We start from the raw sequence: 13,749 nt of genomic DNA, 5'->3' as shown, positions 1-13,749 counted from the left end.
AGCGGTTGAGCGGTGGGTTGTGAAGCTGCCCGCGGCCTCTGCGGCGCCGGTTCAATCCCCGGCTGCTCCCCGGCCACCGGAGGAGGGTCCCACATGGCGCGCAGACCTCTCCTGCCGCCCGCTGCTCCCCTCAGCAGTGTACTTCGGTCCTTCTGCCTGCTCTGCTCCCCGCTCTGGCTCTGGTGAATTCTCTCACCCTCCCGCGCTTCTGACTGTACCCAGTGCTTGTATAAATAAATAAACAAATAAATCTTTAAAAAAAAAAAAAAAAGAAAGTCTATTTGAGGGCCTCCCTGGTGGCACAAGGGGTTAAGCACTGCACTATGAAGCAATCCACAGCCTCTGCAGCACGAGTTTGATCTCCAGCTGGCCAGGGAGCAACCCACATGGCGAGGCAGACCTCTCCTGTCTCGCCCGCTCTTCCCCTCAGCAGTGTGTTTCAGTCAATCTGCCTGTTCTGTTCTCCGCTCTGTCTCTGGTGAATCCTCTCACCCCTACACCTCTGGCCTATACCCCAGCTCTTGTATGCATAAATAAATAAAATCTTGAAAAAAAAAAAAAAAGAAAGAAACTCTGTTTGAAACCACGGTTGGATTGACCCTAGTTTCCTAAGCTTCACAAACTTTTTTTTTTTTTACTTGCTTTCATAAACAGCAAAGCCTGGACACGTATCTGCAGATGACACAACCTGAGCATGAGCATGCGCAGAGGCAAATGACCTTAAGTTAGACATCAAGCTGGTCCAAACTGAGCAATCACTGACCCTGCACCAAAAGCAACAGGAGCAGGGGCTACTGAGAGGCTCATCAGCTTACCTGAAGGAGAAGTCTTCATAAATGGACTATTTTATAACTGGCCAATAACCTTTAGCCAACTTCATCTTCCTGTGCTGCTGGTCTACTTCATGGCCAATAAAATTTAACTTCTTTGTCTCAATTTCCCTTTCCCAAATCAATTTACATCCCTTCCTTTCCCTAGATAAGCAGGCAGATTTGAGGTTTTTCTACCGCCTCTTTGCCAGTCATTTTGCAATACAGCTTCTTTTCTCAAAACCTGGTACCAGGGCCTCCCCGGTGGCACGGTGGTTGAGCGCTGGGTTGCGAAGCTGCCCGCAGCTTCTGCAGCGCTGGTTCGATCCCTGGCTGCTCCCCAGCCACCGGAGGAGGGTCCCACATGGCGCGCAGACCTCTCCTGCCGCCCGCTGCTCCCCTCAGCAGTGTACTTCGGTCCTTCTGCCTGCTCTGCTCTCCTCTCTGGCTCTGGTGAATTCTCTCACCCTCCCGCGCTTCTGACTGTACCCAGTGCTTGCATAAATAAATAAATAAATAAATCTTTATTTAAAAAAAAAAAAACCTGGTACCATAATAATTCACTTCTATGTGCATCAGGCAGTGAGCCCATTGCTTGGTAAATAAAGGGATTCCAATTACAACCTCCCCCCTGAAAGTTCCAATTCACCTTCTAGCATAACAAAAAAAAAAAAAAAAAAAGCAGGCTGCATCCTGGGGTCTTGGTTTCTCTGCAGTCCTCTCAAATATTTGATTTTTCTCTTATATACAAAGTGCTTCAGCACCAGCCTTACTCCTCAATGCCAATTTTAGAGTGTTATTCTCCCCTTCTCGCTTGAAAAACCCTTCTGCTCCTTTGAGGCTCACACCATCTGGTTATAACACTTTCCCTCCTCCATGTTAGAGTCACCTACTAGTAAACTGGGTCTTTCCTCTTCATTCCTGGTGAAACTAACTTGCAACTGTTTTCTGCTTCATGCCCTCTCCTGTTATCCTTCTTGATAGCTCCACCATGTATGCTGGTGATTCATTCAACACACTGACTCTTGCTTTTTGGACTTCTTCATATTTTCAGTGACTTTTCTTCTACTCTACCTCAGCCAGCCATTACTGGCATCTTGGCATTGACAAAAATGACACCACCTCCAAAATTCAAATGTGCTTCCTTCCAAAGCACTTGTCTGTTTTCATTATGCTCTTCAATCCACCCAGTCCTCTTCATCCATCTCTGTCACTAATTCCTCTTTCACCTTCATTTCTCTTTTTTTCTAGCTTGGATTCCATGACCCATAGTTACAGTTTCGTCCTTGTGACCTTTAACATCTGTGCCCAGTGGTGTGAGGTTTGGAGGTTTAATAAACAAAAATCCCTTCTCAGTTTTGAGTACTTACAAGAGAAAATTAAAACCTATGCAGCTAAAAGCAGATGAAGAGAGATTAATAGCCTTACTGATAAAGTTACCCCAGGAAACGTGCCTGTTTTTCAGCAAAGACAGCCTTTTTGAAACCAAGTCTCAAACTTAGCACTTAGCAATTGGAGGGTAAGGAAAAATGTCAGGCTTATCTGCCCTCCCGCCATCAGGATAGATGATGGATCCCTGCGGTCCTGAGTGCATGCCTGATGGCGGGCACCTGGAGTAGGGTGTGGGCATAGGTAGATGGGATTCACCTGGGCTAAGACTGGGCTTTTAAGGGCGGCGTCACAGGGACGCCAGCAGAAGCCGAAAGAGAAGCCGAGAAGCAGCAGAATGAACAGAAGAGCAGGGAAGCAGAGAGAACGCCAGAGAGCCCAGATAGAGTGAGGATTTGCTGGGGGCTGGGAGGCCTGCCAGCCTCCCAGGCCCCCAGCCCCCCTGCCTGCCATATGCCTGGTGAACCCCAATAAAAGCCTGCAAAAAGCCACTGAGGACTCTGACTCCTCCTTCACCTGGTCTGCATGGGATCCTAGAAAACCTGCACTGTGGCCTGTCCTGCCCTAACAGCGATGCACTGAATAACTGCGGCCTTCCCCCTTAACCTACACCAACGGGTCCACTTGCTGAGGCTCAGGGCATAGAGGAGCAGTGTAGAAATATGTTCAGTGTGCTGTTGAATCCCGAGAGAGAGATGAAAGGGTTGGCTTCACATATCCACTGACTGATGCCAACCTCATCAATAATGCAATTCACTCCTCTCCATGGGAGAAGGGCAGTGACACCCCCAACATGAAAAGAAAGATCAAACTTGGAGATACATTACCCCCAACAGCACCCAACTTTGTAAGCTCTTTCCCCTGTCAGTACCAGATCAGTAAAAAGCGATCTCCACAATATTTTTTACATATAATAAGATCTATATGATCTCATTAGATCATATAGAAAACACAAGAGAAAAATGGGTAGGTAGAATCACCTATTTTATAGGTAAATAATTGAAGCAATGCGAACTTGCTATGGTCATAGGTTACAGTTGATGTGGTAAACCCAATTTACTCAGAGAGGAGGTAGATTCATTTGTTTTTGTTGCTGTAACAAATTACTACACATTTAGTGGTTTAAAATGACACAAATTTATTATTTTACAGTTTTGGAGGTTAAAAGCCCTAAAATTAGGGTGTCAGCAGGGCTGAATTTTCTCAGGAAGCTCTAGGGAAGAATCCATTTTCTTGCCTTTTCCAGCTGCCATCAGCTAACTGCATTCCTTGATGTATGTTTTTCCTCCATTTTCAAAGCCGGCAGCCAGCAATATGAGCATCTTCAAATCCCTGCGGCTGACACTCCACTTTCCCTCTTCATTACACAGGGCCCACCTGGTTCTCCAGATTAATCTCTGCATCACAAAGCCTTAGATTTTATCATATAAACAAAGTGCTTTTTGTTAGGTAAGGTAACATGTGCATCAGATTCAGTAATTAAGACGTGAATATCTTTGGGTAGCCATTAATCATATCACAGGCGGGATGGAGGTGTTAGTATTTATTTCCAGAAGATGTACTGTCTCCTACCACATTTATTACTGAAAAAGCAAAAATGAATAAATACAAATTGATAGACCCTTGCTCAGTATAAGCATTATTGTTTATTGAATAAATATGCATACCACATACCTAAGAAAAAAGCTTTAAGGGTAAAGAACAGTTGAATAAAAAACACTACCAAATTAACATGACAAAGGTGAAGATGATCATTTAGATGATCAGCAACATTAACCTACCCAATTTTTCTTCATTGGGTATCAATGTTTTCCTACCTCATTCGGAATTTATTTCATTGCCTCCCATCATTTCATCTTTAAATTGGAAAACAATTAAATTGCTATGTATTTAAAGTATTTGTTGCACTTACTGTACTTGTTCAAGAAACAAGTATATTTCATTTAAAATTAGGCGAGCTGCAACACTTCTATATTCTATTGCAGGGTCTAGTCAGAGAAACTGATTAGTGAGTCACTGCTAAATTACTGACAGAAAATAACTGGTGAAAAAGAAGGAAAAGACATAGATTTGAAAAAAAAGTAAAACTGTCATTATTTACAGCTGATATAGTATATACGTAGAAAACCCTATAGAAGATACAAAAAAGGATATTAGAAGTAGAAAGTTTTTAGCAAGGTCTCAGATATAAAGATAATTTTAAAAAGTCAATTATATTTCTAAATATTAACAAACCATTGGAAATTGAAATAAAAAATACCATTTACACTAGCATAAAGATGTGAAATAATTAGGAATAATTTTAACAAAATATGTGCAAAAACTCTACATGGAGAGCTACAAAATACTGCTGAGTGAAATTAAAAAAGACCTAAAAAAAAATGGGGAGATATGTCATGTGCATGGATTGGTAGACTCAATATTGTTAAGACAGCAATGTGCCCAAACCAATCTATAGATTTAATGCTATCTCAGTAAAAATATCAGCATTTTTAGTACAATGGATTCTAAAAGTTCTTTTAGAAATGCAAAGAACTTTAGCTAAAATAAGTTTGACATAGTTGAGCAAAATTAGAAGAATTATTCAACCTGATTTCAAGAATTTCTCTAAAGCTGCAAAAACCAAGACGGTGTGGTGTTGGAATAAGGGTATATGTCAACTCATGGAAAGAAGAGTGAGTCTAGAAATAAGTCCAGGTATATACAATCAATTGATTTTATAAAGTGGTACTGATATAGAGAGATAGCTTTTCAGCAAATGGTGCTGGAACATTTATATATCTATATACAAAATCATGATCTTCAATCTTTAACTTGTAACATAAACAAAAATTAGCTAAAGAAACCATAGGCATAAATAGAATTTCCAGAAGAAATTGTAAGGAAAAAAATCTTTGTGACTTGCATTATGCAAAAATTTCTTGAATTAGACAAAAAATTATGAATAAAAAATACACAAACTTACTCAACAAAATGAAAACTTTTGTTCTCTAAAAAGATGTAATAGTTAAGAAAATTGAGATGAGTTATAGCAGGGAGAATATTTTACAAATCATAAATTTATCCAGATAAAGAATTCTTACAACTTAAGAAGATAATTGATTACAAAATGGACAAAACAATTGGACACTTTACAAAAGAATGTGTATAAATTACAAATAAGCATGAACATCATTAGCAATTAGGGACATACCATTATTTAAAGCCACTATTTGAATTACTAACATGATAATACCAAATGTTGGTGAGGAATTAGAGCAACTGAAAATCTTTTACATTGGCAATGTAAAATGGTAGAATCACTTAGAAACTAATTTGGAGGTTTCATAGAAAGTTAAACTTGTTTCTAAATGACTCGGCAATTCTACTTTTAGGTATACCTAAAGGAAATGAAGATACATGTCCACGTGAAGGTTTGTACACAAATGTTTATAGTAGCTGTATCCATAATAAACCAAATATGAGGAAAATATGGTTGCCTATTAACAATGGTGGATAAACAAATTGTATGAAATAGACATACAGTGAAATACTATTCATAATAAAAAGGAATGGATGACTAATCACACAACAACATGGATGACTCTCAAAACATGTCAGGCAAAGCAGCCAGACCTAGAAGAGTACATACGCATGATTGCCTTATGACGAAACACTAGAAAAGACCAATCTAATCTTTAGGGACAGAGCAGAGCAGTGGTTGAGTGTAAAGGAAGTTGTTTCAGATGATGGGAATGTTCTGGACCTTGACTGTGGTGATTTGGGTATTTACATTTGTTAAGCCTAACAGAATTTATAACTAAAAGGTGTGTATATTATTGTATGTAAACATACAATGTAGTACATTACACATACACTATTGTATGTAAATTAGCTGATTTAAACATAAAAACTAAGTGAACTAAAGCATTTATGTGTTTTTCCTTCAATATATTCTTCCCTTTTGGAATTCCATCGGCAACTCCACAAATCAACTCAGTGGGTAAAAAAGCTGTGTGGCACTGGACAAATGAGTTATTACTCTGAATTTTCATTTTACTCATCAGTAAAATGAGTGAATTAGATGAGATGACTTCATTTGTTCACGCAGTAAACATTTATAAACCCCACTATGGGGCATGCACTAAGTCAGGTTCTAGGGATACAAATCTGAAAAAGAAACCATGTTTGCCCTTCAGTAGTCTTTGTCTAGTGGAAGAGAAAGAAAAGCTAACGCATGAGTATGATATAGCTTATATATACTTAGGGTATCAGGAGAATTCATAAGATTAGTATTCTTTCCTGATGACTCATTTCCTGAGTTGAGCTTCGAGGTGCAAGTAAGACTTAGGTAAAGAGGGGAGAAAAGGCATTCTAAGCTGAGGGTGTTACATGAGAAAAGGACCAAAAGTGAGAGACCTACCATGTGTGTTAGGTACAGCAGGAAACTTAGTAGGTCTGGAAGACGGAATTCATTCATTCTTGTAAGGTGATGGTGTGTCTTGATTGAAAAAGTTTTAAAAGATTCCTCTAGTTTAGCCAATTTGTAGACAGGGGTCCTATATCAAATAATGATACCCATGCTGCGTGGATCACCTAAAAGGGAAAGTAAGCTCACCTTAAGACTCTTTCTGCACCAAAGGGGATCTCTGGCTCATGTGACAAAATGGCGCAGGGGTGGACGGGTGGAGTGTGATATGGGGATCAATGAGATTGACAGACCAGGTGTTCACTTTCCTTTCAGGGGCTGTCACATCTCCAGACAGACCCTAGATTCTCATTTCTTTTCACATTTAGCTTTCCTGGAATAATCAACAAAAATCTCACAATCACATTTCTTTGGTCTTAACTTTCACCCTGTGGCCAGAGGGCTCGTACATGTTGTATGGCCTGTCAGGATCCAGAAATCCCTGGGATGGGAGTCAGCCTTATCTGAAGCAGATGGAGAGGGGATGGATGTCCAAATAAAAATTAGAGCCTTTATAGAAGTAAAATGGGGCTAACAATAGTGCTCAATTCATAGAGTTGGTATAACTGCAATTATATTATTACTCCCATTGTAAAAGTGTGTTTAAGATATATCTATCTGTTTATAATTAGCTAGGGCTGTATACTTAGAAACCAACCTTCCAAATCATTTTGAAGATTCTTACCATTCATTTCCTAAACTTCAAGTACGTGTTGGGTAGCGGGTGCACAACCACCACTGGTGACAGATGAGACCTGTTCCAAACAAGAAGACTGCTATGCCATGGCCCATACATGTTTATAGACACAGTCTTAAATTACCAAATAAAGTCATACAAATGCTAACAAAGTTGGGTATTCTGCATATTTTAACTTCTACCACTTCACCTTAAAATGTCATATTTAAAATTATCAATGACATATTGTCTTTGCTTGATGCACTATAGTTAAAAAAATCACTTTCAAATATATTTGTTCATTTGGTCTCCCTCAACCCTGTAAAGTAACAGCAAATGAAATGATTTCCTGCTGCCTGTCTCTGCCCCCAACATGGAAGTGACACAATCAAATTTTGTTTACAGAATACAGATAAGAGACAGTAAATTATCAGTCTAGTGTTTTTCTATGAGATCATTACATTGCTGCTTTTAAAAGGCTTATCAATATTTTTCTAAAGAAGATGGGCATTCTGCACACATTTTACCTTAATCATTTAAAACCCTTTCTTCCCAACTTTTTGTCCTCATTTTTTTTAAAGATTTATTTATTTATTTATGCATACGAGAGCTGGGGTACAGGCCAGAGATACAGGGGGTGGGGGGTGAGAGGATTCACCAGAGACAGAGTGGGGAACAGAACAGGCAGACTGACTGAAATACACTCTTAGGGGAGCAGCAGGTGAGACAGTAGAGATCTGCTTTGCCATGTGGGTTGCTCCTTGGCCGGCCAGGAATTGAACTCGTGCTGCAGTGGTTGTGGATTGCTTCACAGTGCGTTGCTTAACCCCTTGCACCACCAGGGAGGCCCTGTCCTCATTTTTTTCAGAGCGGGAAGAAGGACCCTAGTCAAAGGTGTCCTTGTGGTGAATGTACATTTGCCCACACAGAACAGCAAAGCATGATCATAACTGCAGCACCTTAAAGAGCAAGTAATGGGGCTTATTAAACATCAATCACTGGATAAGCTCTTATTCATCCTTAATAAGTCAACAAATATCTGATGAATAAGAGCTCAAACATAGATTTTGAAACTAATAATGAGTTGTACCAAATTCTACCACACTTGCAATTCTGTGCTTAACCTCGTACATTTCCTAATGCATACTCTCCAAATAAAAGACTTAGGAAATACATTTAGATAAAACTAATACAATTCTAGACATTCAATAAAGGTATGAATTTACTGATTTAGAGTTTTGTTGAAATTATCATCATTTTGAATCTAAATTCAAGACATAATGGCTTGAAGGCTTTTTTTCACATCCTATTATTTTTTATTACAGAAACGGTAATGACGCTTAAGACAAAGACCAAAATAAGACTGACCCCTTGCATAATAATGCCATGAGTTTTAGAATCAACTAGAAGTAGATACTAGACTTTGTACCTACATGGAGTTTCTATCAGTTGCTTTGCCCTAGAAGCAAATCTCATTAAATCATGCTTCAGCAGAGTGGACATGGTTTTGATATTTCCTTCCCTTCATTGAAATCTTGCATGTTCTCTTCGCATACTTCCAAGGTAACAGAATCTGGCAATAGGCCTCCTCAGTGTTTTCTAACTAAGTCTTCTAATCGAGAGATGGAAGGTTGACATGTTTGAAGGGATCACGCTGTAATTTTCTGATTTTTTTTTTTTTAAAAAGTGATGAAAAAAAATATTGTCAGATGGAAACAACTGTATTTTACTTCTCTAGTACAGACCTTTAAGGGAGAAAATAAAGTGGAGAAGGATCTAAAAGATCTCTGGTGAGAGAAAAGCTGTTAAGAACACCAACGTACATTTGAATTCCTACTTAAAGAGTTCCCTTCTTCAAGTTTTCCCACATCCTACCCCACCCATGACTCTAAGTGAAAAGCTACTTATAGGACAAAATGATACATTATCTAGAGATAAATTTACAACTGACATGAGAGAATTGTCCCAGAGGCAAAATAACCTCTCCAAGTTTATTACAGTATTTTTAGTCTTATTGCATATGTTACATGCCTTTTACAAGTCAGAATTATATATATAGTATGCTCAATTTAGCAGAAGTTATGTCTATTGCTTCTCTGTTGAAAATCAGCAGCATGCAGTGCAATATTTGGTGTGCAGAGTTATTGTTTCAAAAAGTGAAAAACTACTTAAGTTTAACTGAGGAGAGAACATGATCTTTATTGGCTTATATGCAAGGTTTAATTTGGTTTTATGCAGAGTTTGCATAGTTCATGATTAGTTTCTAATGAAAAACTAGATGTGTTGTCAGTGATCGTGAGAAGATCAGGTGACAGTGGCAAACAGAAAAATCTGAAGAAGAGGCATAACTTTTAAAGTAGAAAGATCAGCAAGAACTGCCTGAAACAAAAAAAAACACAAAAAGAATTATCAACATCAGTATGCTAATCAGCAAAGAGAAGCCTATGAAATTAAGTACAACAGAAACACCATTGCAATGTAATTCCGGTCTTGACACACATTCTAAGTTCTTCAGATTTGTCCCAAGTCTCTGTACTGAAGCTATAACTTTCCTTCTTTTTTCTGAAATCTTAATGTTAGAACATGTGCAAAATGCTAAAATGCACAGCAGAAAATAACCTGGACATCAGCCTGATGAGCCTTTTTCAAATATACAAGGTAGCATGGGTTTATAAGAGGTCTAACGTTTCAACTTGCTTCTATAAATAAACGTACATTATGAATCTTAGTTCCGCTATACTAGTATAAGGAGTAACTGACTTCAGGAAATCATTTTGAGATGGAACTCGTGTTTATTCAGTTGCAAGATGCATAAACATCCTCTTCCCTTTAAACAAAGAATGTAGGCAGCTATTTTAAGGGTAAAATTTACATTTCTATGAGAGATGACAAACAGGGTAACACAATAAACTGCTATTTAATTGAACCATGTTTCAGGTATAAATCATAAAGCTGAAAAGAAACCAGTTTTAAATAATTAACTCATAACTTAAAATAAGCAAAAAAGCCTATGTCTGTTTACTACGTCATTCAAACACTGCTCTTTAACTCTCTCAACACATTTTTCTTTGTTCTATGAGCATAATACATGGACAAGAATGATAAGAAAACAATATAAACCCCAATAATTTCTATTAAGAGTTCCAGGTATCTTGTTTCCCATAATGGTTTTAATGGTTTCCATTATAAACTTGTTGACGACTCCGTCACAAGATTGTTTTCAAGAAGTTAAGGAAGTTTGAGTATTTAATATTACTTAGCTCGGAACTTATAGGTTTTACCCAGGTTCAAAAATTCAGCTCCGGTAACGTGTGTCCTATGCATCTGAGACTAAAGTGCCTGAGCCTGGCAATCTCTCAGGAACTATTTCCATCCCATCAGAGGGAAACTTATCCTTACTTCAGCTGCAGCCAATGATGTCACCTCCATCAGGTTCACTGCTCGGAAAGCAAACACAGCAGCTGCCAGAACTGGAAAAGAATGCACACTATTTCAACTGCTGACCTACTACTCATCAGCCTGACAGATTTATTGCGATGCCCACAACCCACAGTGGGAGCTCAGAACTAGTGCTTTGAAGGGTTGCATGCTGGCTTTCTGAGAGAAGGTCTATGGGGAAGGGAAATGATCACCTCTGGAGACCAATGCCTGAGGGTGAGATTATGTAGAGCCAGCCCACAGTTTGGGGAAAAAGGAAAATGGTGTTAAAAGGCCAATTTATAAATTGTTTCTTTCATACCTACAATTTAAACTTTAACAGTTTTCAAGTGGCATGAAAATCTGGTGACTGATAATTTAACGATACTTTTCATGCAGGTGTTTCTTACTAATGTAACAGGGAGGCTTCTGGAAGCTTATAGAAACTGAATTTTTAAATATATCAGATAATTTTCCATATGTATCAAGAGGTGTCCTGAGAGAAATGTGGCAATAAAGGCTTTTTTAAAAAATGTTTTTATAATATCTTGTTACATTTATGTTATTTTTTTATGTCCAGCACTGATTTTCTTAGTATCACCAATGGGCACAACTGTGGGGAAGGCTGCTGTGGGACTTATCCTGAGATTTACAGTAACGTTTACAGGATAAAAAACTTCTTCAAAAAAAGGACATCTTAACAACTGTATATGAAAAGAGAATGCAGCTAACGTGCTATCCTTCATATCTATCCATCATGAGCAAAGGAAGGACACATGGAAGAGGTGACAACTCTGATGAGGAGGTGGTGTGGCCTAGAGATGACTCCTGGCTTCTCCCCTGTTCCTCCCTCACAAGTGAGTGGTGGCAGTACTTCCCCTACTTAACAAGTTCTTGAAGTTCAAGAAATGAATAAGAACCTTCAAAATGATTTGGAAGATTGGTTCCTAAATATATCGCCACAGATAGTGCAAGTAGATCTGCATTAAAAGGCACTTTTACAATGGGAGTAACAATACAAGTAGCAATTATCATACCAACTCTATGAATTGAGTACTATTGTTAGTACTCACATTTTACTAAGGTGGAAACTGAGGCACAATGAGTTCACATGACAGGGTCAGTCACATGACAGGGTGAGTACTCAGCCTTGGCTCTGGAGCCGGAGCACCTAATCACTACATGATGACGCTACAGAAACTGAAGGTAAGCAGCAATGACTCATCCCTGACATGGAAAACTGCGGTGTTTTCCTAATCATTGTCTTCTCTATTGTCCTTCAAAATGATTTTCCAGAGTAGCATGAAGATGATGTCAAGGTGGCAAAGGGACCTGACAGGTGGGTGTCTGTGCCTGAGGAGCAGAAGCGAGGATCAAGGGCTCCAAGTTTCTCCAGAGAGAGGCAGAGTATAACCAGTGACTATGAAGCACGGGCCTTTATTTAGGACACAACAATTTTGGACAATCTGGCAAAAAAGCATTAGAATTAGTAGAGAGGAAAACCCTAGGGTAATAAAGATGGTAGTGATAAAACAAAACTTTAAAACTCAAATCAGCTGGGATTATTTAAAATGTAAGAGACCTGGAAAAAAGGCTTTACCCTTTAATTGAAAAGGAGAAAACTTAAATACTTTAAAGTCACTGAGCTCCTCTGTTTACAAGACTAACAAAACCAGTTCTGTTGACCAGTCACTTCTTTATAGTTTCCTATTATCTGCAATAATATTTGACAGTGAAGCCATTTTAGAAGCTAAGAAGCGTAATCACTACTTCCTGTTTTGCATATAATTTAACAGAATAGGTAAAAGCTGACAGGATGGTTAAATTTTCTGCTGCAGCAGGAAAGAGGCTGGAAATTGTTTTTCCAATGGTAGATAAGGGCGGGGGTGGGGAGTGGGGAGTGAGAAGATCACTTCACTAATTGACCTCAGCATCCAAAATGCTTATGTGCTCAGATCCTTTATTTATCTTGGTGTCACATCACAGAAGTTCCTTCCCATCTGCTTCATGTTTGGTTTGCCCAGCCCTGACACAGAGCAGGCTTGTTGGCCAGGAAAAAAGGCCTATATACTTTGGGATATTTTCAACTGAAGTCATGCCTTATATAAAATGTAGAAATTCTAATATTTAAACTTTTGATATTTTAAACTATTCTCATTACTTTAATTCTAAGCAATTCTACTGTGAACATTAAGGCAACTTTGCTTTAAACTATTCTACAAAGGCCTAGTTAACTAACAATTAAAGCCAGTAATATTTACTAAAATATTTCTAAAGACTGTATCATAACTCACTTGAGCAAAAGAGGTGGACCCAAAATATTCATACCCCCAAAAATGTATGAAATAATCAAAACAAATCTGTAAACATATACAAGGAATTACCTACTACTCTGAATCTTTATCTGAATCTCATCATCCTAGTTCCATTTCTATATGTTCTACAATTCTTCCCCACTGACTTTTAAAAAAAGTAGGGAAAGTGGATGAACCCAATAATGTGGATTGCATATCCTCATTTCTTATTAATCGATAACATTTCTAATTAATGGATTGAGGTTACAACAGAATGCCTGGCTTGGAGTGAATGTAATACTCATTCATTTATTGTTCTTTTACTTCATTTTAATGAGTGGTGACGCGTCACCAAAAAAAAAAATTAAATTGGAAGAGACCTTGAAAGTCTTAATTCAACATTTCTTTCACAGAAAACTTCTTAACTCTTCAAGAGACAATTAACAAGTCCATTTTAAAAGTCTGAATTATACAAAGCACTAAACCCCCTTCTTTTTGAAATGATACAAAATGATATGTACAATACACTTCAAGATTTATGACCTATCCAGAGGAGAGTTATTTGATGGGAAGTCTGAAGTCCTGTCATCTGAAAAACGGTAGCAAGAAAATAAGGTTAGTGTAGGGTAAGGTAGAAGGTATCAGGCTTTTCTGCCCTCCCGCCATTAGGACGGAACCCTGTGGTCCTGAATGCATGCCTGATGGTGGTCACCTGGA

General features: G+C 38.4%; 1 protein-coding gene across 9 annotated transcripts in view; it reads right to left on the bottom strand.

The window, feature by feature from the left end:
• Positions 1 to 3,324: 3,324 nt before the first annotated feature.
• Positions 3,325 to 13,749, bottom strand: part of TBC1D19 (TBC1 domain family member 19) — a 120,415-nt gene continuing 109,990 nt past the window's right edge. For 4 of the 9 annotated variants that reach the window (XM_054688503.1, XM_054688504.1, XM_037530765.1 and 1 more), the window contains 2 exons: positions 10,721 to 10,791; positions 9,495 to 9,700 (listed from right to left, as the gene is read on the bottom strand). In XM_054688503.1, the coding sequence (XP_054544478.1) occupies positions 9,626 to 9,700; positions 10,721 to 10,791 (146 nt within the window). In that variant the 3' untranslated portion in view covers positions 9,495 to 9,625. The other 5 variants (XR_005129005.2, XR_005129006.2, XM_037530768.2 and 2 more) reach the window with 5 other exon arrangements.

The sequence above is a fragment of the Talpa occidentalis genome, unplaced genomic scaffold (genome assembly GCF_014898055.3).
Source record: "Talpa occidentalis isolate TD23 unplaced genomic scaffold, MPIMG_talOcc4v2.1 talOcc4.6, whole genome shotgun sequence".
NCBI classification, from domain to species: Eukaryota; Metazoa; Chordata; class Mammalia; order Eulipotyphla; family Talpidae; genus Talpa; species Talpa occidentalis.
Note: the sequence above shows the minus strand (reverse complement) of the source record. Positions and strands in the feature narration are given on the sequence as shown.